This window comes from Symphalangus syndactylus, chromosome 20 (assembly GCF_028878055.3).
Source record: "Symphalangus syndactylus isolate Jambi chromosome 20, NHGRI_mSymSyn1-v2.1_pri, whole genome shotgun sequence".
Lineage (NCBI taxonomy): Eukaryota > Metazoa > Chordata > Mammalia > Primates > Hylobatidae > Symphalangus > Symphalangus syndactylus.
In genome coordinates, this window is record NC_072442.2 from 42,765,489 (window position 1) to 42,791,909 (window position 26,421).

General features: G+C 51.2%; 3 protein-coding genes across 5 annotated transcripts in view; all 3 read right to left on the bottom strand.

The window, feature by feature from the left end:
- Positions 1–31: 31 nt before the first annotated feature.
- HCRT (hypocretin neuropeptide precursor) lies at positions 32–1,423 on the bottom strand. The gene is made up of 2 exons (XM_055257261.1): positions 1,316–1,423; positions 32–500 (listed from the first exon to the last, which is right to left on the bottom strand). Exons 1-2 carry the CDS (start codon positions 1,334–1,336, stop codon positions 126–128), a joined length of 396 nt encoding a protein of 131 aa, XP_055113236.1. The 5' UTR covers positions 1,337–1,423; the 3' UTR covers positions 32–125.
- Positions 1,424–5,005: 3,582 nt separating this feature from the next.
- GHDC (GH3 domain containing) lies at positions 5,006–10,487 on the bottom strand. The gene is made up of 10 exons (XM_055257246.2): positions 10,346–10,487; positions 9,704–9,787; positions 9,251–9,531; positions 8,840–8,961; positions 8,175–8,676; positions 6,940–7,132; positions 6,754–6,825; positions 6,547–6,680; positions 6,103–6,188; positions 5,006–5,839 (listed from the first exon to the last, which is right to left on the bottom strand). The coding sequence occupies exons 3-10, from the start codon at positions 9,516–9,518 to the stop codon at positions 5,621–5,623; spliced, it is 1,596 nt and encodes a 531-aa protein (XP_055113221.2). The 5' UTR covers positions 9,519–9,531; positions 9,704–9,787; positions 10,346–10,487; the 3' UTR covers positions 5,006–5,620.
- Positions 10,488–15,311: 4,824 nt separating this feature from the next.
- STAT5B (signal transducer and activator of transcription 5B) overlaps positions 15,312–26,421 on the bottom strand; it is an 85,890-nt gene continuing 74,780 nt past the window's right edge. For all 3 annotated transcript variants that reach the window (XM_055257225.2, XM_055257224.2, XM_055257226.2), the window contains exons 14-19: positions 25,906–26,000; positions 25,674–25,804; positions 23,899–24,069; positions 18,845–18,896; positions 18,411–18,518; positions 15,312–17,935 (exon numbers count right to left, since the gene is read on the bottom strand). In XM_055257225.2, the coding sequence (XP_055113200.1) occupies positions 17,809–17,935; positions 18,411–18,518; positions 18,845–18,896; positions 23,899–24,069; positions 25,674–25,804; positions 25,906–26,000 (684 nt within the window). In that variant the 3' untranslated portion in view covers positions 15,312–17,808. The remainder of the gene's footprint in view (positions 17,936–18,410; positions 18,519–18,844; positions 18,897–23,898; positions 24,070–25,673; positions 25,805–25,905; positions 26,001–26,421) is intronic.

Genomic DNA, 26,421 nt, shown 5'->3' on the forward strand with positions numbered 1-26,421 from the left:
CGACCGCACAGGAACAGAGACCAGTCACACGAACGGAGACTCGTCTTTATTGCCTTTGTTCTGGGGGCTGACGCTGGGTGGGCAGAGGGCAGAGGCCTGGGCCAGGACAGGGCCCGAAGAACGACTCAGATCCCGGACTGTCCCCCGGGCGCGACGGAGGCGGCGGCCGGGGCGGGACAGCGGCGTCCGAGGCAGGGGCGCGGCGCTGGCTCTGCGCCTGCGCGGCGGCCCATGGTCAGGATGCCCGCGGCGTGGTTGCCGCTGGCCTGCAGGAGGCGCTGCAGCCGACCCTGGAGGCCCGGGGGCCCGGACCGCCGCTTGCCCAGCGTGAGGATGCCGGCCGCGTGATTGCCCGCGCCGTGCAGCAGCTCGTAGAGGCGGCAAGAACAAGTCTTTTGACGACAGCAGTCGGGCAGGGGCTGTGCAGCCGCCCCGGGCGACAACAGCGCGGGCGGCAGCAGCAGCAGCAGCAGCAGTAGCGTCACGGCGGCCCAGGAGACCTAGGGAGACGGAGACAGGGCGCTGGGGGGTCTTCCCACGGCGCCCGCCACCCGCTCCCACGCCTAGGACCTGCCCCTCTGGCTCCGCGCCCCCTCCAGGCCTGCACTCCTTTCTGGCTGTCACTTAGTTCTCCTTGCTTTGCGCCCTTGCTGATATCGGGCTACTTTCCCTGCTCCTCCTTCAAGACCCAGCAGAGCATCTCCTCCAGGAAGCCTTTTGAGACCCCCTGGGCAGAGTGAATCCCCCTCTCCTCTGAAGATTTAGGCCACTGTGCCACCACTAGGGCACTTACCACTCCACCTGAAAACAGGAGTGTCTGTCTGCAGCAGAAGTTGTAAACTTGGGAAAAACCCGGGCCCTACTGAGTCCCCCCAACCTCTTCTCCACAGCAGGGAAACACGTGGAAATCAGGAACTAGCAAGACTCCAGAATGCTCTCTCATCTGCCTGCCCCCTTGCAGGAGGGACTGAACTCCGTGGCTTTGAACCAGTTTCCTGCCCTTTCAGAGGGCACAGCTCCCTTACCTGTAAACTGGGTATACTAGAAATAATTTCTACTCTGCAAGGCTGTTGGGAGGATGAAAAGAGATGACAGGTGCAAACGGAGCACCTGACACATAGAGCTCAGCAAACACAGGCTCTTAGCAAAACAGCACCCAACCCAATGTGAGCCAAGGCAGGTGCTCCTGCCTCAGAGCACACCCAGGAAAAGACCAAGAGTGGAGACACCTTCGGCCTTTCTTCCAGCCCTCTGAGCAAGCGCTCTTTTTGCTTCTCTGGGATGGTGAGTCACCCTTCCGTCCCTGGATCTTTACCTTTGTGGAAGGAAGGTTCATGGTGCCTGGCGCTCAGGGTGGGGTAGCCGGGAAAGGAGATGTCTGTGGTGGTTCAAAAAGCCAGGAACCTTGAGGCTGTCAATTGTGACCCACTCCCAGGGGTCTGGGGTTTATAGTGCTCTGAGGTGGCGGGGAGTTGACAGGCACTTGCGTCCACACCCGGGCCAGACAAAGGCAAGTCTAAGATTAGCCTGCTGCAGGGGGGCCGTCTCCAGGCTGGGCCCAAGGAATGGCCGCTGCAGCGTTCAGAGGCCAGGGTTGGATCACTGTGCCCCTGATCACCCCCTTGTCTGTCTGTCTGCTCCCTGGAGATGGGGCTGTCTCCGGGCACTAATGAGGCCACCTTGCACCGAGGAATCTAGGAGCACAAAAGAGGCGCTGGCCTGGGTCAATATGGAGGGAGGCAGCTGCTAATTAGGGGCGGGAGAGAGGCAGATGCGAGACCCCACATTATGTGTGTTGGGGGTGGAGCAGCCAGCAGCAGTCGTCTCCCTCCCCTGCTTCTTGTCGCTGCCCCTGGGGACTCTCAGGCTCCAGGACCTTCTTCCTTCATGGAAAGGTTCCTTAGCTGCCCCCCTCCCCCTAGCTTTTTTTCTCCCTTCTGCCCTTTCCACTAGCCTCTGAGATGGAAAACCTTGAAAACTCAGCCTAGGCAGTGGGAGGTAAGAAGCCAAAACCAAGCCCAATTTCTCTTTCTTTCCTCTGTGTGTGTGTGTGTGTGTGTGTGTGTGTGTGTGACTAAATTTTGGTCTTGTTGCTCAGGCTGGAGTACAGTGGTATGATCATCTTGGCTCACTGCAACCTCCGCCTTGGGTTCAAGCCATTCTCCTGCCTCAGCCTCCTGAATAGCTAGAATTATAGGCGCACGCCACCAAAACCAGCTAATTTTTGTATTTTTAATAGAGACGGGGTTTCACCATGTTAGCCAGGGTGGTCTCAAACTCCTGACCTCAAGTGATCCACCCACCTCGGTCTCCCAAAGTGTTGGGATTACAGGTGTGAGCCACCGCACCGGGCTCCCCCCTTTTTTTCTTCCTTCCTTCCTTCCTTCCTTCCTTCCTACATTTCTTTCTTTCTCTCTCTCACTGTCTCCCTCTTTCTTTCTTTTCTTCGTCTTCTTTTTTTTTTTTTTTGAGATGGAGTTTCGCTCTTGTTGCCCAGGCTGGAGTGCAATGGCGCAATCTTGGCTCACTGCAACCTCCACCTCCAGGGTTCAAGCAATTCTCCTGCCTCTGCCTCCTGAGTAGCTGGGATTACAGGCATGCGCCACCATGCCTGGCTAATTTTGTATTTTTAGTAGAGACAGGGTTTCTCCATGTTGGTCAGGCTGGTCTTGAACTCCTGACCTCAGGTGGTCCGCCCGCCTCAGCCACCCAAAATGCTGGGATTACAGGCATGAGCCACTATGCCTGGCCTTCTCTCTTTATTATTATTATTTTTTTTTTTTGAGACGGAGTCTCGCTCTGTCGCCCAGGCTGGAGTGCAGTGGTGTGATCTCAGCTCACTGCAAGCTCCGCCTCCCGGGTTCACACCATTCTCCTGCCTCAGCCTCCTGAGCAGCTGGGACTACAGGCGCCTGCCACCATGCCCGGCTAATTTTTTGTATTTTTAGTAGAGACGGGGTTTCACCATGTTAGCCAGGATGTTCTCGATCTCCTGACCTCGTGATCCGCCCGCCTCGGCCTCCCAAAGTGCTGGGATTACAGGCGTGAGCCACCGCGCCCGGCCCTCTTTATTTTCTTTCTTGAGAAGGTTTCACTCTGTCACCCAGGCTGGAGCGCAGTGGGACAATCATAGCTCACTGCAGCATCGAATGCCAGGGCTCAAGCAATGCATTCACCTCAGCCACCCCAGTAGCTGGGACCACAGATGCGTGCCACCATCCCTGGCTAATATTTAAATTTGTTTGTAGAGACTGGGTCTCCCAGGCTGGTCTCAAATCCCTGGCTCAAGCCATCCTCCCCCTTAGGCTTCCCAAAGTGCTGGGATTACAGGTGTGAGCTACTGTGCCTGACCAAACTCAGTTTCTACGAGATGCTGATAGAAAGCTTCTACCTCCCCAGCTTTCTACCTGGCTCAGGCTACCTAGAGGGGAGGAATGTAGTCCCACTCTACAGTCAACACGGAGTGAGCCACCATGCAGTGAACAACATGTGTCATCTCCAGGCCCAAGCTTCTTATTCACAACCTCTTTTTTTTTCGGAGATAGAGTTTCGCTCTTGTTGCCCAAGCTAGAGTGCAAAGGCACGATATTGGCTCACTGCAACCTCTGCCTCCTGGGTTCAAGCGATTCTCTGCCTCAGCCTCCCAAGTAGCTGGGATTACAGGTGTGCGCCACCATGCCCAGCTAATTTTTTGTATTTTTAGTAGAAACAGGGTTTCACCATGTTGGCCAGGCCAGCCTTAAACTCCTGACCTCAGGTGATCTGACTGCCTCGGCCTCCCAAAGTGCTGGGATTACAGGCATGAGCCACGGCACCTGGCCTACAACCTCTTTATTGAGCTCTTGCTGTGTGCCACACCAGGCACTGGGCATGGGGGCAATTGTGCACAGGATCTAGCCCAATTTCCAAGGAGCTCATCATTCCAGGTGGGAGGCAGTTCAGGCATGATGATAGTTCAGTGAAGGAGAGGACTACTGCCCACGTGAGCAAAGCTGAGCCAGTCACTCTGCCCGGGGTGGGCCTGGTAGGGGGTCCTCAAAGGCCTTGCACGAAAGCTAGTTTACATCGGGGCAGCGGGATGGAGGGCATTACATAGAAGGGACAACTTGAGCAAACTCCTGGAGTTGACAGTGCTTAACAACCCTTAGATGGGAGGTGAGGCATGGTCCTTAGTCCAGGCCTTCTTTCAAGCAAGGGGAGAGAGGTAGCTGGACACATAGGTGAGGGCCAAGGTCAAAGGGTCTAATAGGCCAAGTTGATTGGTCTTAATCCTGTGGGCGATGGGGGCCACCATGGGAGGTTTGTTTTTTTTTTTTCCCGAGATGGTCTCACTGTGTTGCCCAGGCTGGTCTTGAACTCCTGGGCATGTGCCATCCTTCCACCTCAGCCTCTTGAGTAGCTGGGACTACAGGCCCATGCCACTGTGCCCAGCTTCATGGGAGGATTTTAACAGGATGGAGTGACAGGCAGAGGCGGGGGCCGGGTGGGTGTGCAGCCAGGGCCTGGATGTGGGACATGGAATGGAGAAGCTATTCAGAGGCATCTGGAACCAGTGCTGCCTCTACTGAGGAGGAGCTGCGGGGTCTTGGTCTGCCCCTCCCATCAGCCTCCAAGATGGAAAACCTTAAAACCCCATCCCAGGCAGTGGGAGAGAAAGAAGCCAAAATCTAGCCCAGTTTCTTTCTTTCTTATTTTAGCCTCTATAACCTTGTGGAGGCTGCGTTTCCTCATTAGCATGGAACAGTGAACCCAGATGGTCTCCAGAGTTGCTTCCTGCTGCGATGCCTTATGATGTGAAGTAATAGCTCTCCCTTCCCCACCGCAGAAGTGGTGTGTGGGTGCTGGCCTAGGATGTGCTACGAGTCCTCAAAGGCTCCTGTGTGCACATGCAGCCTCGCCAGGCCCAGACCAGAATGTTGGGGGAAAGTCCTGGAGCTCAGTGGGGGAATGGCTGGGCCGGGGTCCACTCCCATTTCCCCAAAGAAGACAGACCCTGAGGCAAGAATCTGGGTGCAAGAGGTTTATTTGGGAGCCATCCCAGGAAGCCCAAGGGGGGGGAGTGGGGAAGAGAGGGAAGGGAGGAGCCCCCCACAGGAAGTACATGAATGAGTGGGTTACTGCTGCAGGCAACTGGGACTCCATCCTGCTGGGCATCCTCTGAGAGTTTATGTAGAATACCCTTCAGAATTGTCCTGCTCAAGGACAGTGAAGCTGAGGTCCTGCTCCTTATTGACTCAGGATTGCTCCTGGGGACATTAACCCCCCAACACTTCCAGCTTGCCCAGTGCACTGACTGAGCACACAGCTGTGGCCACCAGAGAACCTGCTTGGGCTGTGATACAGGAAACCACTGGTGTGCATGGTAACTCTCTAGCAGTGTCCTTCATGCCCAGACACGGGGACACCGGCAGGCACTGCTGGCGTCTGCTAACCCCAGAGGCCCATACTTCAGAACTGGTCAGCTGGGCCAAGGCCTCTCTAAGGCCCAGCGGCTCTCATGGGCAAATGTCAGGTGACACAGAGTCAGAGACTCTGGCCAAGGACTCCCCACCCGGAGAGGTCCCAGAGGGAGGAGCAAGGTGGCCTCTGGGGGGAGCTGGGCGGTGGGGCAGGCCTTGACTCAGGACACCACCCTCTCCTGCAGGCACTGGGCCAGGTGCCTGTGCCGAAGGACCCGGGGCATCGCAGGGGGGAAGGGGGAGGAGGGGCAGGCAGCGAGGGCTGCCCGGAGTGCTCGGAAGGCTCCCTGCCTCACCAGGTGGACTCTGGCAGGGCCCACGCTGCCCCAGAACCGCAGGGACTTGTAGCGGGGAGAGGCTTCCTGAAGGCAGTGGTCCAGCTGGGAACAGAACGGCCTGAGTGAGCTGGTGTGTGACCGTGAGTGTGCACATGAGGTGTGCGTGGCTGTGCCCAGGCTACATGTGTTTAGAAGTTTTGTGTGGACAGGTGCGTGTCTGTGGGACTCAGCCCTCCCCTCCCAGAGCCCCAGGGAGCTTCTCCTCCGCCACCCCTCTCCTTCCCATCAGCCCTGGTCTCCATGGCACCCTGGGAGTGTGCAGAGTGAAGGGGTCTACAGTCAGACCCTGTCCTCATCTCCTTTACCTTGTCTCGATTTTCCTCCGACAGATTCCTCAGCCCCCTCAGCGCCACAAACACCTCGTAGTGGGGAGCAGAGCCCGCAGAGGAATCTGTGAATAGACCCCATGTGCACACATACTTCCGGTGAATGGGCAGCTGCCAAGTCTAGTGTCTTCTGCCCTATCTGTTCTTCCCACTCTGAGGTTCATAGGGAAAAAAGAGTTTCTTGGTGGGGAGTGGGGTAAATGGAGAGGAACCTAGAGCTTGATCCTAAATAGGAGACAGATCAGGAAAGAAAATGGCTAGAGACTGCAGCAGGATGGATGAGAGTTAGATGCAGAGAAGGACTTTTGTAGGAGTGATAAAGGAGGCTGAGTCTTATCTCTTTCCTAGCAGTCCCCTGGCAGGGGAGGTAGGGGTTGAAGGGTAGCTCAAGGATGGTAGGCAGGAGCCGGTGGGGAAGCTCACCCAGAATGCTGCTCTCCACACAGCCATGGTCCAGCAGCTTGGCCCCCGCCCACTGCCCCACTGCCCGGCTCAGGGCCTCAGAGAACAGGTCCTCGCCAATATCTTCCCCTCGCACACTCAGGGTCTGGTCCAGCCTGAAGAGGAGGAAGGGAGAGGCAGTGGAGCCCAGGACACAAGGATGGCCCTTCAGCTCCCCGGGTCACCTACCGGCAGATGAACCTGACGACTGGACACTGATTGTAGGCACCAACCACTCGCACCACATCACCCAGGCGGCACCTGATGGGGTGCAAGTGGGAGTGAGGTCGGGCCCAAGGGCTTCTGAGCTCATGCCCTGGGCCCGCAGCATGGTCCCATAGGGCCCCAGGTAGCAGGGGCTGTGCAGCTGATCACCTGGTGAGGCTGGCGCGGTCCGTCAGCACCAGCTCATACTCCTTGCCCTGCTGGGCCTCGGCCAAAAGGAGGGTGGAGGCAGCTTCCTCCTGGGCGCCTTCCTTGACTGGGAGCAGCTCGATAAAGGGGGCCCCAGGGGACAGAAGGTAGAGCCCATGGGGCTGCTCTGGCTGTAGGTTTAGGCCCAGCACCCCTGTGGAAGCAAAGCAGCTTCCTCAGCGTCTGCTGGTGCCATTGCTTTCTGCCAGGCAATAGCCCCTCCTGGACCCCAGGCCTGATCCTCTGAGCACCTGATCCTCCTGCTGCCCTCCCACCGCATCCTTCCTGGCTCCCCCAGGCTCAGCGGGCTGCCTCTTAGGCCCTCACTGGAAAGAGGCAGAGTGCTGTGGTCCTGGAGGGGCAGACCTGGGAGTGAATCCTGGTGCCACATGAATTTGTGCAAGACTCTTTTTTTTTTTTTTTTTTTTTGAGACGGAGTCTCGCTCTGTCACCCAGGCTGGAGTGCAGTGGTGCGATCTCGGCTCAGTGATTCAGTCATTCCTGGGTTCAAGTGATTCTCCTGCCTGAGCCTCCTGAGTAGCTGAGATTACAGGCGCCTGCCACCACACCTGGCTAATTTTTGTATTTTTAGTAGAGACAGGGTTTCACCACACTGGCCAGGCTGGTCTTGAACTCCTAACTTCAGGTGATCCACCTGCCTCGGCCTCTCCCAAAGTGCTGGGATTACACGCGTGAGCCACTGCCCCGGCCTTTTTTTTTTTTTTTTTTCTTTTTGAGACAGAGTCTTGCTCTGTCACCCAGGCTGGAGTGCAATGGCGCGATCTCGGCTCACTACAACTTCTGCCTCCCAGGTTCAAGCAATCCTCCTGCCTCAGCCTCCCAGGTAGCTGGGATTATAGGCGTGCACCACCACACCCCGCTAGTTTTTGTATTTTTAGTAGAGATGGGGTTTCACCATGTTGGCCAGGCTGGTCTTGAACTCCTGACCTCAGCGATCCATCCGCCTTGGCCTCCCAAAGTGCCGGGATTACAGTTGTGAGCCACTGCACCCAGCTACAAGACTCTTAACCTAGATGAGCCTGAATTTCTTCACTTGTAAAAGAAGGCTGCTGTCCCTAGCATGCAGCTTGTTGGGGAGGATTAAATAAGATGATTTTGTAGGGCCCAATGCATGGCTGCTTGCCATTTGACCTCTGACCGTTGCCCCAACCTCACTGCCCTTGAGTCCCACTGACCTCCCGAGGCAGCATAAGCAGGAGAGAAGAAGGCTAGTCCTTGGCACCACAAGGCCCCGAGGGCAGCCACAGCCTCGGCCTGGCCTCCTGCATCCAGAGTCACCACCACCTGCAGCTTTGGCCAGAGCCGAAGGGCCAGTCCCCGTGGCCCCTGCTCTAGGGCCTCCCGCAGCTCAGCTGCCCGTTCACGGAGAGGCGCTCCAGGGTTCCCGGCAGCTATTGCCCCAGCTAGCTCTTCACCATCAGTCTCCAGGCCCAAGAAAACATCCAGGAGTTCGACCGCCGTCCCAGCCTCCAGGGCCCTCAGCCCTGGGGACCTCAGTGCATCCAGCAGCAGGGCCCTAGGGTTCTTGGTTCCAGGGGTGCCCACCTGGCCCAGGGTATTCCCAGGCCAAGGCAGGGGTCGGGGCCAAGGGGATGTAAGGGTCACACGGGCAGTGCCTCCCTGAGCCAGCACTTCTGGGTAGGCCTTGTTTAGGGCTACCAGACCCAGCAAGGTGGCCTGGAGGAGGGAAGAGAGAGTGTTGGTCTGGTGTCAGAGCCAGACCCAGAGCCCCCATTTGAGGGTTCTTTGCCCACCATGATGGGAGGGTTTGGCTGCAAGTCAGAGGTCTCTGGTGGGACTGGGCTGTGGCCGGGGCTGGGCTCTGGCCATCCTAAATTACCTGCAGAGAGGCCTCCCCCAGGTCCTGGTTTGAGGTCGGGGGCAGTGGCTGCTCTCCACTCTCTTCCTCCTGGGTCTGGCTGGCCTTGGTCAGAGGGAGATGATTCCGGAAGGTGCTTATGTCTATAGCCCCAATGACAACAGAAACGCCTCAGGAAGCCAGTTTCCCAAGAGTTTCAGGCAAGACTGGTGAGACCCTTGAGGGAGGAACTGAGAATAGGCCTGGGGTAGAGGGGATGTAAAGACCCAGCATGGGAAATTCAGCTTGGACAAGAGAGCCAGTCCTGGGTCTCTGGGTCAGGCCACTCCGTTGGCAGTGGAGGAGGCAAGGGAGCCATCAGGCTCTGGAATCTGACGGTCCTTTGGGGTTTCTTTCTCTTTGGGTCACCGCCCCAGACCCTGGGAAACACACCTGTGCTCCTTCTGAGGGAACAGTGGGGGCGCTGGGCTCCCTGCAGACACCACCTCAGGGCCTGCTGCTGGCTCTGGTGCACGTGGAGCGTGCTCTGCTCCAGCCTCCGCCGCTGCCAGGTGGCTGCCCAGACCAGGGCCCCCCATGCCACTCGGTGCTGGAGGCCATAAAGCCAGGACGGCCTGGCATCCTGGGACCGCTGCTGCCTGAGCAGGGCCAATGTTGGCAGCAGCAGCATCAGCAGCAGCAGGAGTGGCCACAGCAGCATCTCCAAGCAGCTCCTGGGAGGAGGAAGGAACCCAGATATGGGGGCATGCAGCAATTATCCATTTCTCCTCCCACGCTCTACTGCATACAGGAAAACCAAGGAAAAATGAAGTTGGGAAGAAGGCAGGACCCTGTGGGACAGGTGATGCAAAGGAGAGACTATCAAAGCTTTGGAGTCCCACTGACCTGAGTGCAGATCCTGCCTCTGCCGCTTGTTAGTTGTAGGGCCCTGAGCAATCTAGTGGGCTGCACTGAGCTCTGTTTCCTGATCTGCAAAATGGGAATAAGAATAAGAAAGCCTCTTTCAGAAGGTAGGGGTGGGCCGGGCGAGGTGGCTAACACCTGTAATCCCAGCACTTTGGGAGGCCGAGTCAGGAGAATCACTTGAGCCCAGGAGTTTGCAATCAGCCTGAGCAACATAGGGAGACTCCATCTCTACAAAAAATTGAAAAACTAGCCCAGTGTGGTGTCACACCCATAGTCGCAGCTACTTGGGAGGCTGAGATGGGAGCATCCCTTGAGCCCAGGAGGTCAAGGCTACAGTGAGCCAAGATTGTGCCACTGCACTCCAGCTTGGGCAACAGAGTGAGACCCTGTCAAAAAAAAAAAAAAAAGGAAAAGAAAAAGAAAAAAAAAAAAAGAAAAAAAGAAGGCAGAGGAAGGGAAGGTACAGGGAGGGTTTGGGACAGGGTCGGTCGGGCACACAGCAGCTGCGTAACGATATCTCTTGCCCACTCCCGAGTGGCTTTGCTTTCTCTCGGGATCCACCCTGTCCCAGCTCCTTGTCCCTCCTGAGCCCCAGGCTGTGGGGTCCATGCCCACATGCACCTGTCGCGGCCCACTTCTGCCTACTCCCGGCACGTGACGGAGACCCCTGGGTGACTCTGGGTCTCAGCACACATCCAGCCAGAAAGAAGGAGCAATGGCTTTAAAGGGCTGGGCCCCAACTGGGAAATCCGGCCACCAGGCCTGAGGGAGGAGCTGAAGGAGGGGGGTGCTCTTAAAGGGGCAGGTCGCCTACAGGACTTCATGTTGGGTGCTAGCCCAGGCTGGCAGTTGGGGGAGTTAGGGCCAGACTAGCATGGTCCTCAAACTTGCGCAGGTGAAGGAACAGAAAGGCGTGTGTGGGAAAGAGCACCATGAAGCCACTTGAGCTGGGAGAGGGGCAAGCTTAAGAACTCTTAAAACCCCAACTCGGCTGGGCGCGGTGGCTCACGCCTGTAATCCCAACACTTTGGGAGGCTGAGGCGGGTGGATCATCTGAGGTCAGGAGTTTGACACCAGCCTGACCAACATGGTGAAACCCCATCTCTATTAAAAATACAAAATTAGCCAGATGTGGTGGCACATGCCTGTAATCGCAGCTGCTTGGGAGGCTGAGGCAGAAGAATCACTTGAACTTGGGAGACAGAGGTTGCAGTGAGCTGAGATTGCGCCATTGTACTCCAGCCTGGGCAACGAGTGAAACTCCATCTCAAAAACAAACAAAACAACAACAACAAAAACACCATCCTCTCCCTCAAGGTAGTTGAGAAAGAAAACAATTTTATTATTGAATAAGCATTCAACCAGAATGTGATGTACATGACAGGTGATCTGCTAAGAGCTTGAAAAGAAGGGAGGAAATCTTACTTTTTTGTATAGCCAAGCACGTACAACCCATTACATACACGTTTTCAAGATAAACAATAACCAGTCCTCAAGTAAGAGGACTTGTCACATATAGTTTTCTTTTTTTTTTGGTTTATCTGTTTCTTTTTTTTTTTTTGAGACAGAGTCTTGCTCTGTCGCCCAGGCTGGAGTGCAGTGGCACAATCTCAGCTCACTGCAACCTCCACTTCCCAGGTTCAAGCAATTCTCCTGCCCCAGCCTCCCAAGCAGCTGGGATTACAGGTGTGTGCCACCACGCCCAGCTAATTTTTGTATTTTTAGTAGAGACGGGGTTTCACCATGTTGGCCAGGCTGGTCTCAAACTCTTGACCCCAAGTGATCTACCCTCCTCGGCCTCCCAAAGTGCTGGGATTACAGGTGTGAGTCACTATGCCCAGCCAGTCACATAGTTTATCTTAACTGTACGTGGTTATTGGGTGAACATCTGTGTTAGCTTGCTGGCCTTATCCCAAGGAAAATTACAAACTTCTTTTTTTTGGTGGTTTTTTTTTTTTTTTGGCAGAGTTCTACTCTTGTTGCCCAGGCTGGAGTGCAATGGCACGATCTTAGCTCACTGCAACCTCTGCCTCCCAGATTCAAGTAATTCTCCTGCCTCAGCCTCCCGAGTAGCTGGGATTATAGGTGTGCATTACCACACCCAGCTAATTTTTTGTATTTTTAGTAGAGACAGGGTTTCACCTTGTCACCATGTTGGCCAGGCTGGTCTCAAACTCCTGACCTCAAGTGATCCACCTGCCTCGGCCTCCCAAAGTGCTGGGATTACAGGCCTGAGCCACTGCACCCAGCCAGTCACATATAGTTTATCTTAACTTTACCTGGTTACTGGGTGGCCATCTGTGTTAGCCTATTGCCTTTATCCCAAGGAAAATTACAAACTTCTTTTTTGTTTGTTTGTTTTTTGTTTTTGAGACAGGGTCTTGCTCTATTGCCCAGGCTGGAGTGCAGTGGTGCGATCATAGCTCACTGCAACCTCAACCTCCTGGGCTCAAGAGATCCTCCTGTCTCAGCCTCCCGAGGGGCTGGAACTACAGGTACGCACCACTACGCTCAACTAATTTTATTTTTTGTAGAGACAAGACCTCCCTATGTTGCCCAGGCTGGTGTGTTCTTGACCTAGGCTCTCAAAACACTAAAACCACTCCCTTTCTCCCCTCACTTGCCTCTGGATACCTTTGAGAAGAGAGCTACTACTCGCTGAGTACGTCTCTTCCCTTCACAGCTGAGCTTCTTTCAACAGGTCTGTTCTCACTCTGGCTAACTCACCTCACTTTCACGTTTTTTCTTGCTGAGATCTTGCATTTGCTTTTATTATTTATTTAGAGACGGGGTCTTGCTCTGTTGTCCAGGCTGGAGTTCAGTGGCCTGGTCACAGCTCATTGCAACCTTGAACTCTGGGGATCAAGAGATCCTCCTACCCTAGCCTCTGGGTGGCTAGGACTATAGGCATGTGCCACCACATCCAGCTAATTAAATACTTTTTTTTTTTTTTTTTTTTAGAGACAGGGGGTCTCACTATGTTACCCAGACTGGTCTGGAATTCCCGGTCTCAGCGATCCTCCTACCTTGGCCTTCCAAAGTGCTGGAATTACAGGTGTGAGCCGCTAGGCCTGGCCCAATAACAGCTTTATTAGATATAATTCACACACCATACAAATCACCCATTTAGTGTACAATTCAAGATCTAGTATATCCAGAGATATGTGCAACCAATACCACAGACAATTTTATAACATTTTCATTACCTCAAAAACAAACCCTGCAGAGTCTCTCTGAGCCTACTGTGCCTCAGGAGACTGCCCAATTCGTTAAATAAAATAAAATAAAATAACCCCAAACTCGGGCTGGGCGTGGTGGCTCATACCTATAATCCCAGCACTTCGGGAGGCTGAGGCAGGCGGATCACCTGAAGTCAGGAGTTCAAGACCAGCCTGGCCAACATGGCAAAACTCTGTCTCTACTAAAAATACAAAAATTAGCAGGGTGTGGTGGCCAGCGCCTATAATCCCAGCTACTTGGGAGGCTGAGGCAGGAGAATCGCTTGAAACTGGGAGGCAGAGGTTGTAGTGAGCCGAGATGGCACCACTGCACTCCAGCCTGGGTGACAGAGTGAGACTCTGTCTCAAAAACAAACAAACAAACAAAAACAAAAAAAACCCCAAACCCTGTATCCTTTCACTATTACCTCCAAACTCCTTCTCAGCCTCTAGGCAACCTCAAATTTACTTTCTGTCTCCATAGATTTGCCTATCCTAGACATTTCTTATAAATGGCATCATATAATATGTGGTCTTTTGTACTTGGCTTTTCTTTTTCCTCGCTCTGTCACCCAGGCTGGAGTGCAGTAGCATGATCACAGCTCAAGTGATCCTCCCACCTCAGCCTCCTGAGTAGGTGGGACTACAGGGGTGCATCACCACGTCCAGCCAATTTTTGTATTTTTTTGTGGAGATGGGGTTTCACCGTGTTGTCCAAGCTGGTCTTCAACTACTGCACTCAAGTGATCCCTCGCCTCAGCCTCCCAAAGTGCTGGAATCCCAGGCGTGAGCCACCGTGCCCGGCCTGGCTTCTTTCATCTAGCATGATATTGTCAAGGTTCATCCGTGACAACATCATGTCCTGTGTGTCAGCACTTCATTCCTTTTTATTGCTGTATATTCCATTGTACAGATATACCATAATACATTTTGTTTATTCATCAGTTGATGGACATTTGGGTTGTTTCTGCCCTTTGGCTATTATGCATAATGCTGTTATGAACATTTGTCACAAGTGTTTCTGTACATGTATGTTCTCATTGTTCTTATGTAGATACCTACAAGTGGAATGGCTGGGTTATTTTTTATTTATTTTTTTTGAGACAGTCTTGTTCTGTTGCCCAGGTTGGAATGCGATGGCGTGATCTCGGCTCACTGCAATCTCTGCCTCCCAGGTTCAAGTGATTCTCCTGCCTCAGCCTCCCAAGTAGCTGGGATTACAGGCACGTGCCACCACGCCCAGCTAATTTTTGCATTTTTAGTAGAGACGGGGTTTCACCATGTTGGCCAGGCTGGTCTGGAACTCCCCACCTCAGGTGACCCACCTGCCTTGGCCTCCCAAAATGCTGGGATTACAGGCGGGAGCCACCATCCCTGGCCCTATTTGTTCCTTATAAGGGAGTCAGCTCCAGGCTGGGCATGGTGGTTCACGCCTGTAATCCCAGCATTTTGGGAGGCCAAGGCAGGTGGATCACCCGAGGTGGGGAGTTCCAGACCAGCCTGGCCAACATGGTGAAACCCCGTCTCTACTAAAAATGCAAAAATTAGCTGGGAGTGGTGTAATCCCAGCTACTCAATTAAAAAAAAAAAAAAAAAAAAAAAAGCTTAGAGTTGCTCAGTGGCCTTCCTGCATGTTCTTTTGCAAAATGACTTTGGGATGCCTTGATTGCAGCAGGAAGCGATATCCTAGCATAATCAGTTGTGGTAGCTGCCTTTCTCCAACTGTGAGCCTCTGTGGGGAAGGCACCATTTCTCATCCCACACACAATGCTGAACTCAGGGTCAGGTACTTTAAATGTGCTGAATCTTAAGGACAAGCTTTCAGCCAGGCGCAGTGGCTCACGCCTGTAATCCCAGCACTTTGGGAGGCTGAGGTGGGCAGATCATGAGGTCAGGAGATCAAGACCATCCTGGCTAACATGGTGAAATCCCGTCTCTACTAAAAAATACAAAAAAATTAGCCGGGCATGGTGGCGGGCGCCTGTAGTCCCAGCTACTCAAGAGGCCGGGGCAGGAGAATGGCGTGAACCCGGGAGGCAGAGCTTGCAGTGAGCTGAGATCGCACTCCAGCCTGGGGGACAGAGCCAGGCTCTGTCTCAAAGAAAAAAAAAGAAAAAACGACAAGCTTTCTGGAGTCAGGAGGCTAGGAGCCCATCATTCTTATTTTCAAAACATCACATGAGCAGGAAGGTATGAAAGACCCCATCTGCCATCAGAGCTAATGACGTGCCCTCTGAGGCAGCCAACTCCCAACCACCCAACCAGTTCCCTTTTTCAGGGTCACGCTGATGACTTGAAACTTTTCCCTGTGTTCAAGCTGCCCTCCCTTGGCATGTGACAGAAAAAAGTAAAAACAGGACTCAACATCATCCCTTCAGAGGAAGCCTTTATTGTAACATAAAATACACAACTTTGTGACTGCCCCAAATCGTACACAATACTTTTTTTTGGTGGCTAAATAACTAATCTGCCTTGACACTAAAATATGTATCTGAAATAATTTCACCAAGTTTTAAAAAGAAAAATTATAAAAAGTATACTTTCATTTTAAGTTATATGCTATTTTAGTCTCCCCCTACCCCCTAGAAAAAACCTGCACATCCCACACACAGAGCTGAAACTTTTGAGGACTTGTGTGTGTCTGGGAGTGGGTGAGAGGCTGATGGGGTCGAGACACGCCACTACCTTTTCTTGTGGTTTGCAGGAACAGGGAGGAGAGAGAAGACAGAACGCAGAGAGCGAGCACACCTTTAATCAAAAATCTCCACTCTCTAGGCACAGCCTCGGTAACACTGAGGGCAGCTCACAACTGCACAAGCAGGGGAGCCCCAGCTCAGGGAAGCCACACTCATCAGCTCTCTTCCTCCCCAACCCAGCGCCAACTGCAAAGTGAGCCAGGACGGCCTGGCTGCTCTGTCCTCAGCAGGCCCTGGGGTGGGTCCACTCCCAACCTTAAAGTGTATCAAGTCTGACCCCCTCCCAACCAGGGTTGCTGGAACAGAGAGTGAGGTCTCAGAGGCAGGTGCCGGTGAAGCATCTCTGGGTGACAGGCAGGGAGCGACTCTATGAGCCTGGGTCCCTGAGCAGGCAGGCTCTCCTTCTCACCCTTCCCCGATGCAACCATCCTCATGGTTGGAATTTTCATCAAATCTTGAGGAGTAGGGAGGGGCTGAGTGGGATGCGGGTAGCCTGCTCCTCAGAGGCAGAGAGACTCTACTGCCTGGCATAGAAAAATAAATCAGTGTATGAAACCAAGCCAAGGCAAACGGCAGCTTTAAAAAAGTCATCTTCCAATAAATAATTTACTATAGAGGAATATTTTTAACAGCAAAACACTGATAAATTCAGAAGTTATTTTTGTAAAAAAAATATCTATTTACTCTCATGTATAAAAATAAGGTTTTGGGGGCCATCCTCTCCTGGGGGTGCTCATGCCCTTCCTTTGGAGAGGGGGCCGAGGGGTGACCTTTTAGGCCTTACCCGTAAGCTATTTTAATACACCTGCTCACTCCCCTCTTCCTCCAATGCCTGCTGTAGCCCATTCCTTCCTTCTGGTGTAAAGCTACAGAAGAAGTCGTGGAACAAAATTATACCGAGGCTTTTTTTGTTTTGTTTTATACTTTTATCAAACTCCCCAGCAAACTTGCTGACTGCATTTCCACACATTACCAACACCTGCCAGGACTTCACAGCAGGGTGACCCACTGAGCAAGCTGGCCTAGGTTCAGCCCACACTGCTGCCACCTACTCTTCAAGACATTAGGTGTGAACAGAGAAGGGGAACGAGGTGACCTGGGTTTGAATGACCCAGGGCCCAATGCACAAGAGAGAATTTTGATGTCAAATTAGGGTGGGAAGGAGAAAACAAAAAAGATCCAACTTAGAACCATGATTCAACATTTGCAAAAAGCATTATCAATAAACCTGAAGAACGCCACGGACTGTGCATCTGCTGGCTCAGAGAAAGGCTGGGCAGCCGGAACAGCAGCTTCCTGCGTAACCAGGCAACAGTCTCAGTGCCCGGGAGTCAGGGCTGCGCGCTCCACTCTGGCCAGAACACAAACGGCATTGGCACTGTAAGCTCTCAGTTACGTGGCCCTCTTTTCTCTCCTCTATTTCTCCAAACACGTGTGTACACCCAGAGGAACTGAGTGGCAATTCCAGGGTGCGGGTGGGCAGGAGGGGAGAGAGGACAAAGAGAGAATAAGATGAGCTAAATGTTTTGTGAAAAGCCACCGCCCATCCGAAAACCTGTGACTTCCCTTGCCCCAACAATCTTTGTAGGTTGCCCCTTTTCCCATTCCTACCCAAGAACACAGGGGTGGGGGAGAGGGAAGGCTCTCTTTGTCAAAAAGCAGTTATCTACATTTCAGAAGAAAGGCAGAGACAATCACGGTTATATATCAATTGCTTGGCAGACAGAGTGACGAAGACTCACTGGAACACATGTGCTTTCTCCTCCCTTTGTCCTTCTCTTACTCAAACAGCCACATGTCAAAGTCCAGCCACTCTTAAGACACATGGCCAACTTCCAGGCTTCACAAAACTCATTGCCTTTTTGCACAAAGTAAAAACCACCACAGCCTCTGTCTGTGGCCCCTCTGCTACAACTAAACTCTCAGACAGTGAGAGGGAGAAACACCACAACGTGCAAACACACACACATACAAACGCACACACACACACACATACTCGCACTCCCTTCGCTGGTGCCACCATGCACAGGAACACTAAGGTCACAACTAGTATTAACACTTCACATTATGAGTATTGTTTCAAAAGAGAAGCGATTCATGGAATTAAAACATCCACAAGAGTGATTCCTCTGGTAAGGATGAAGAAGCTGAACACGGAGAGGTCGCGGGGTCACGACTGTGCGTGCGGGATCCACTGACTGTCCATTGGCCGGCCCAGGAGCTCCTCCACACGCCGTGCTACGTCCATTGTGTCCTCCAGATCGAAGTCCCCATCAGTGTCAAGGACTGAGTCAGGGCTTGGGAGGGAAAGAAGAGGGATGAAGGGAAGGGGAAAGGCTGTCAGAGACCACCCCAAGCCCCACAGGCCACCAGGGGAGCAGTCTGAGCCAGCCTATGCCCTCAGCTAGGGCTTCATGGGAAAAGAACAACCATTCAAACAGCTGGCTGTACAGCAACTCGGACTGAAATACCCTCCCCTGTTACCTCTCACACCGGCTGTCCAGACACATCACAACTCCACTCAGTCCTTAGAGCAAGAAAAATCTCCATTTTGAGAGAGGGGAACAGATGACATTTGCCCAACCCGACTCTAAACCACCAATCACTTCTGGTCAAATCTCTCCCTCCCAAAGGCCAGAGCCCGAGCCAGAGCTGTGTGGTCTCAGACCTAGAGGAGCTCTGGATTCCTTTGCCCACCAGCCCTCCAGGGGTCCAGCCTGGGGCCGAGCCCCCAGTTCCTCCCCTGTGGACCCCCACGAGAACGCCACCTACTTCTGTGGGTACATGTTATAATGAGCCTGGGGGCACACAGCTGGGGAGGGGGCCTGGTCCATGTACGTGGCGCTGCCGCCCCCGGCATCTGCAGATGCGTTCACAAACCTGCAGAAGGAAGAGAACAGAGCTTCAGCTGCCAGGGAGGCCGGGGCAGCTGACTTGGGGAGGAGACCAAGGGGTATCTTTGTCTTTCTCAGGGTGTTGAAGGACAAAGTGCCCCACTCGGCCCTGGGGCTCCAGCTACAGGAGTGGGGCCTCAGGTACTGGCATAGCATGACCAAGCCCAGGTCCCTCCCCAGGGCTGAGACAGGTTTCCTGGGGGAGTGGAAAGCTGGGCCAGGATAAGGATGGGAGGCAGGGTCTGGGGGAGGAGGAAAGAGGCGGGAGGAGGAAAGAGGCAGAAGGAGAGCCAGAGCCACCTGGACACTTACTCAGGGACCACTTGCTTGATCTGTGGCTTCACGTATCCATCAACAGCTTTAGCTGCCAAGGGAAGAACGTGGTCAAAGTTCTCAAGTGAAACAAAAATGTGATCTTCCTTATGAATCACATCTTTTCTTAGGACAGAACACAACCACCTGACTTATCTAAGGATATGACATAAGCACTTAATATTTTTTTGTTTTTTGAAACAGTCTCACTCTCTCATCCAGACTGGAGTACAGTGGTGCAATCTCGGCTCACTGCAGCCTCTGCCTCCCAGGTTCAAATGATTCCGATGCCTCAGCCTCCTGAGTAGCTGGATTACAGGTGCACCACCACACTTTGGCTAATTTTTGTATTTTTAGTAGAGACGGGGTTTCACCATGTTGCCCAGGCTGCTTTCTAACTCCTGACCTCAAGTTATCCGCCCACCTCGGCCCCCCAAAGTGCTGGGATTACAGGCGTAAGCCACCGCACTTGGCCAAGCATTTAATATTTCAATCTGTTAGGAAGACCTGGTAGAGGAGAAGGTCAGCACTAAAGCTGAAATTCAAGATATCTTCCAAATTGGCTTGGATGTTTCAATAAATTCTTCAAACCATGGAAACTATGTACTTCAATACAAATCTAAGTCAAGCACTAATTGCATACTAATTAAAAAAAAAAAAACACTTTGAAAAGCTTAAAGTCCAAGGTGCAGCAGAAAGACAGGATTTGTTCTACCTGACCCAGGGGATAAAATCAGGACCAAGAGGGGCAGGTCATAAGAGGACAAATGTTCAGTCATGTAGGGAAGAATGTTGTAAGTAGAACTGCCCAGAAAAGAAATGATTTATCTTAGGAAAGACTGATTTCCTTGTCACTGGAGGTTTTCATTTTTTTCTTTTTTTGACAGAGTCTCACTCTGTTGCCCACACTGGAGTGCAGTGGTGCGATCTCAGCTCACTGCAACCTCCGCCTTCTGGGTTCAAGCGATTCTCATGCTTCAGCCTCCCGAGTAGCTGGGATTACAGGTGTGCACCACCATGCCCAGCTAATTTTTGTATTTTTGGTAGAGATGGGGTTTCTCCATGTTGGTCAGGCTGGTCTCGAACCCCTGACCTCAAGTGATCCACCCACCTTGGCCTCCCAAAGTGCTGGGATTACAGGTGTGAGCCATGGTGCCTGGTCATCACTGGAGGTTTTCAAGCAGAAGGTGCATACACGTCAGGGATCTTACGGAAAGGCCTAGGCACTGGAGAGCCACTGATCTGATCTGATGATGTCTGAGGTTCCTCTAACTCTGAGTGTCTAGTCTTTCAGGAAAGGGAAGGCTACTTTTCCCAGCACCTGCACGCTCCTTCACGCCTGATGTTTCTGCATTTGGGGTACTTTGATGTCACTAGTCCCAGTGAGCGCTGTTGGTGCCAAGAATGCGATGTGTCCTTTGCTTCCCACAGAATCCCCACTGGGCTGGTGGGGATTCTGTGGGAAGATGAGCAGATAAATCTGCATGTGATCTGGTCGACCACAGTTACCTTTTCAGAAGGCTGACCATGGAAATCCAGGTAGGCATGTGGTGAGAATGTGATGATCTGACGTGGGAGAATGAAGTCTTGTTTCTGGGTATGTGAATATGGGAATCAGTGCAACGTTAATTATACTAGGCAAGGACGATCACACTATGATTACAGGACAAAGAGCCTGTCATTTAAGTAGCCCAAGAGGGTAAAATGCTGCAGGGTTCACCAACTGCTTATTACCCTAAGCTTCTTCTAGGGCTTCAAGTGTCAGGAGCGACCGTTTCATAACATGTTTTTTTGTGCTTTACAGTGTACAGAGAATTTTATAGATTGGCTAAGAAGTTAAAAACTGAAGAAATGCTGCCAGAAATAGGAATTTTTTTTTTTTCTGAGACAGGGTCTTACTCTGTTACATAGGCTACAGTGCAATGGCACAATCATAGCTCACTGCAGCCTCAAATTCCTGGGCTCAACCAATCTTCCAGCCTCTGCCTTCTGAGTAGCTGGGACTACAGGCATGTGCCACCAAGCGCAGCTAACTTTTTATTTTTTGTAGAGATGGAGTCTCACTATGTTGCCTAGGCTGGTCTGAAACTCCTAGGCTCAAGCAATCCTCCCTCCTTGGCCTTCTAAAGTGTTGGAATTACAGGCATGAGCCACTGTGCCCAGGCCCAAATTATAAGTATCTTAAATGACCAACATGTAACTCACCCTACAATGAGATTGTATGCAATCATCAAAATGATGTTGGAAGATTACATTTACTGAGCTGTAACTCTGCATAGGATATATTTCTTTTTTTTTTTTTTTTGAGGCAGAGTCTCACTCTATTGCCCAGGCTGGAGTGCAGTGGTGTGATCTTGGCTCACTGCAACCTCCACCTCCTGGGTTCAAGTGATTCTCTTGCCTCAGCCTCCTGAGTAGGTGAGATTACAGGTGCCTGCCACCACACCCGGCTAATTTTTGTATTTTTTTAGTAGAGATGGGGTTTCACCATGTTGGCCAGGCTGGTCTCAAACTCCTGACCTCAAGTGATCCACCTGCCTTGGCCTCCCAAAGTGTTGGGATTACAGGCATGAGCCACCATGCCCAGCTACCTAGGATATATTTCCAAGTGGAAAAAAAAAAGTCACAAAAAATTACATATGGTATGGTCCAAACCCCAACCTTTCACCCTGAACTCCAAGGCTGGAGTGCCCTGACCTCAGTTCCTACCACTTATCTTCCCTGCTCAACAGACTCCAGCCTCTCTGGTCCTCCTGAGGCTTTCCAGACATGCCCATTCTCAACCCAGGATTTTTGTACTTGTTCTCTTGGCATACTGTTTTTCTCTAGATCTTTGTATGGCTAGCTTCCTCACTTCATTCAGGTCTTTTCAAACATCACATCCTGGCTGGGTACAGTGGCTCACGCCTATAATCCCAGAACCTTGGGGGACTGAGGAAGGAACATTGCTTGAGCCCAGGAATTTGAGACCAGTCTGGGAAACAGAGCAAGACCCCAAATCTATAAAAATAAAATAATTAACCAGAATTGGTGGTGCATGCCTGCTGTCCCAACTATGTGGGAGGCTAAGGTGGGAGGATCCCTTGAGTCTAGCAGTTTGAGACTGCAGTGAGCAATGTACTCCAGCCTGGGCAACAAAGTGAGACCCCATCTCAAACAAACAAACAACAAAAAAAGCAAACATGTCCTCAGAGAAACCCTCTTTGACCACTCTAGTAAAGTAACAGCTCCACTCTCCTCCCTGCCACTTCTCTATCCCTCTGTCTTGCTTTGTCTTCAAAGCGCCCATCACTAAATGAATATATTTGTGTTTTGTTTTTTTTTTTTTGAGACAGAGTCTCGCTCTGTCACCCAGGCTGGAGTGCAGTGGCGCAATCTCGGCTCACTGCAAGCTCTGCCTCCCAGGTTCACGCCATTCTCCTGCCTCAGCCTCTCCGAGTAGCTGGGACTACAGGCGCCCGCCACTACGCCCGGCTAATTTTTTTGTATTTTTAGTAGAGACGGGGTTTCACCGTGGTCTCAATCTCCTGACCTCGTGATCCGCCCGCCTTGGCCTCCCAAAGCGCTGGGATTACAAGCGTGAGCCACCGCGCCCGGCCCTGTTTTGTTTGTTTTTGAGATGGAGTCTCGCTGTCGCCAGACTGGAATGCGGTGGCACAGTCTCGGCTCACTGCAACTTCTGCCTCCCTGGTTCAAGCGATTCTCCTGCCTCAGCCTCCCAAGTAGCTGGAATTACAGGCACCCACCACCACACCTGACTACTTTTTGTATTTTTAGTAGAGATGGGGTTTCACCATGTTGGCCAGGCTGGTTTCAAACTCCTGAAACTCCTGACCTCAGGTGATCTGCCTGCCTCAGCCTCCCAAAAGTCTGGGATTATAGGCATGAGCCACCGCGCCCGGCCTGAATATATGTTTCCTCGTTTATGGTCTTCGTTCTGCTGCTAGATAACCTCCACACAGGAAGTTCAAGCATCGGGTGATGCAATGTATAATACATATCTATGTATAGAGTGCAAGTATAGTCACTAAATCATCCATAGAGGTTAATCTCTAGATGAGAGATGTTGTGTGGTATCTGTTTTTTGTTTTGTTTTGTTTTTGAGACAGAGTTTCACTCTTGTTGGGCAGGCTGGAGTGCAATGGCACGATCTCAGCTCACCACAACTTCCACCTCCCGGGTTCAAGCAATTCTCCTGCCTCAGCCTTCCCGAGTAGCAGGGATTACAGGCATGCGCCACCACGCCAGGCTAATTTTGTATTTTCAGTAGAGATGGGGTTTCTCCACGTTGGCCAGTCTGGTCTTGAACTCCCGACCTCAGGTGATCCGCCTGTCTCAGCCTCCCAAAGTGCTGGGATTACAGGCGTGAGCCACCATACCTGACCTTTTTTTTTTTTTGAGACTGAGTCTCACCCTATTGCCCAGGCTGGAGTGCGGTGGCGTGGTCTCAGCTCACTGTAATCTCCACCTCCTGGGTTCAAGTGATTCTCATGCCTCAGCCTCCCGAGTAGCTGTGATTACAAGTGCCCGCCACCACACCTAATTTTTGTATTTTTTGTAGAGATGGGGTTTCACCATGTTGGCCAGGCTGGTCTCAAACTCCTGACCTCAAACGATCCGCCTGCTTTGGCCTCCCAAAGTGCCGGGATTACAGGCATGACCCACCGTACCCGGCCTGTTTTCTTTTTTATGCCTTTGTGTGTCTTCTGAAAATTTTATAATAAATATGTAATACTTCTAAACTCAGAAAGCAATAAAACCACCTCTGTCATGAAAAACAAAATTTTACCTAATTTTGTTTGATCTAAGCTTGTCCTAAAAAGAATTTGTTTTCTTCAATTTGATATTTGTGATTAGTGGCAGATGTGTTTTCTGTATGACTGAAGAATCCAGCCCAAGGTTTACACCTGCCCTGGAAAATGCTCAAACTGCTCTCACTGAATGGTAATTGTGTGGGTTTTCATGCAAGAGAGAGAACACACGCAGGCATGCACACACACACACACACACACACAAACACAAACAAAATCAAATCAGAATGCGAACATTGTTACCAGTAGCAGACTCGCAGGGAACTGGTGTGTAGTATTTGGAGTATACTTCATCTTTTGGCCGATCAGGAAACACATAGATAAGGTAATTCAAGTCTCCCAAGCGGTCGGCTAGGGACCGAATGGAGAAGTCTCTGGTGGTAAAAGGCATCAGATTCCAAAACATTCTTTCCTCTAGATCAATAAACAGAATAATCACATTCTAAACATGATTTCTGAATTAGGAAATCTTAAAACCCAAATATACTATAAATTCAAGCTTGCCATTATAATGGCTCCAATAGAAATCTCCATTTAAAAATAACCATGGGTTAGAGATACTTTTATTTATTTATTTACTTACTTACTTATTTTGAGGCAGAGTCTCACTCTGTTACCAGGCTGGAATGCAGTGGTGCGATCTTGGCTCACTGCAACCTCCGACTCCCTGGTTCAGGCGATTCTCCTGCCTCAGCCTCCCAAGTAGGTGGGATTATAGGCACGTGCCACCACACCTGGCTAATTTTGTATTTTTAGTAGAGATGAGGTTTCACTATGTCAGCCAGGATGGTCTTGATCTCCTGACCTCATGATCCACCCATCTGGGCCTCCCAAAGTGCTGGGATTACAGGCATGAGCCACCACGCCTTTTTTTTGTTGTTGTTGTTTTTAAGAGACAGGGTCTTACTCTGTTGCCCAGGCTGGAGTACAGTGATGTGATCATGACTCACTGTAACCTTGAACTCCTGGGGTCAAGTGATCATCTCGCCTCACCCTCCAGAGTAGTTGGGACTACAGGCGCACACCATGAGCACCACCACACCCAGCTAATTAACTTATTTATTTATTTATTTACTTAAAGACAGGGTCTTGCTATGTTGCCCAGGCTGGTCTTGAACTCCTGGCCTCAAGAGATCCTCCTGCCTGAGGCTCCCAAAGTGCTGGGATTACAGGCATGAACCACTGCACCCAGCCAAAAGTTATTAAAAACTTTAATTCACAGAAAATGAACTAGCAAGCTACCCTTATTGTGAGGGTCAGAGGAGAGAACTAACATTCCTGATGCCCTGGTGCAGTGGCTCAAGCCCATAATCCCAATACTTTGGGAGGCCAAAGCAGGGGATTGTTTGAGCCCAGGAGTTCGAGACCAGCCTGGGCAACATACAAAAAATTTAAAAATTAGATGGGTGTGGTGGTGCACGTCTGTGGTCCCAGCTAATCAGGAGGCTAAGGCAGGAGGACTGCTTGAAGCCAGGAGGTCGAGGCTGCAGTGAGCCATGTTTGTGCCGCTGCACTCCAGCCCAGGCAAAAGAGTGAGACCCTGTTTCAAAAAAAGAAAAGAACTAACATCTTGGGTAGAAATGGTTGATGGCAATATCTGTATGTTAATTAGGATAAAGGAATATTTTTACTACTGTAAGAACTCCAAATCATCAAAGTAATTCTTCACTGAAATAAGCTTTATGCAGAGTAATACAGAAAGGCAAACATTTTAAGAGGGAAGCAACTGAGATTCTACACAGACTCTTGTATCATAGGTAGCCATGTCATGGTTAAACGTTCATGTGTAACCATGTTGCCACATACTTTCATGTATAACCAAATTAGTAATTGTGTTTCCCATAATAGTATTTTTCATAGGCTGCCTTATTATGAGTAAGTATGTCATGGCTATACATTTGTGTTTCCCATAATTAGTACTGACCCCAACAAATAGTAAGTACCCAATAAATTATTTGTTAAAATAATTTTGTACTGAAAGCAGCTAACTTTGGACATAAGAAGGGAGGGGCACTCACGAGAATCAAACTTCCAAGCAATGGTGATGCCGCCAATTTCTGAGTCACTGAATCTCAGCAGGAAGGTCCCATCTGGCTTGTTAATGAGTAGGTCATGGGCCTGTTGCTTGTTTACAAACCCCAAAATGGCCCTGGATCACCAAGGACAAAGGACAGAAGCAGAGTGTGACTTGTGATGCCAGAAAGAAGACCTTCAGACTCTGTCGGTGCCTTAAGAAATAATGATTCTCACCCATCATTCCAATGAGGCTTGAGATGTTTTTTTAACACTTCCATCACACCGTCAAACCATTGCCAGAAAGTGTAATTCCGTCCTGGTAAATTCTCCTGGTTGGAGATACAACAGTGAACACAAGAAAACAAGAGTAACACTTGGAATATTATACACATATTTACTTGGAAAAATTAAATGGGAAACAAACATCTACCCTTGTCAGAGGCATACAAATATCCCCGCCTACCTGAGTTTTACCTAATGGTCCCATGGAAAGGAAAAGAGGGAAGAAGGGAAAAATACTAAACTGCAGTTACCAGCACCCAGTGGGCTCCTGCCACAGACACTTTCACCTGGGGCTGGACTGACCCATCCCTTGCTAGTTTCGATGTGTGGTCTGTGACCAGCAGCATCAGGGTCACCTGGGAGCTTCTGAGAAATGCACATTGTTAGGCTCCAAATTAAGGACATTTAAAACACCTTGGGGGTGGAGGGTGTAGGAAAAGAAACAAAAATTAAATTAAAATCAAAGTG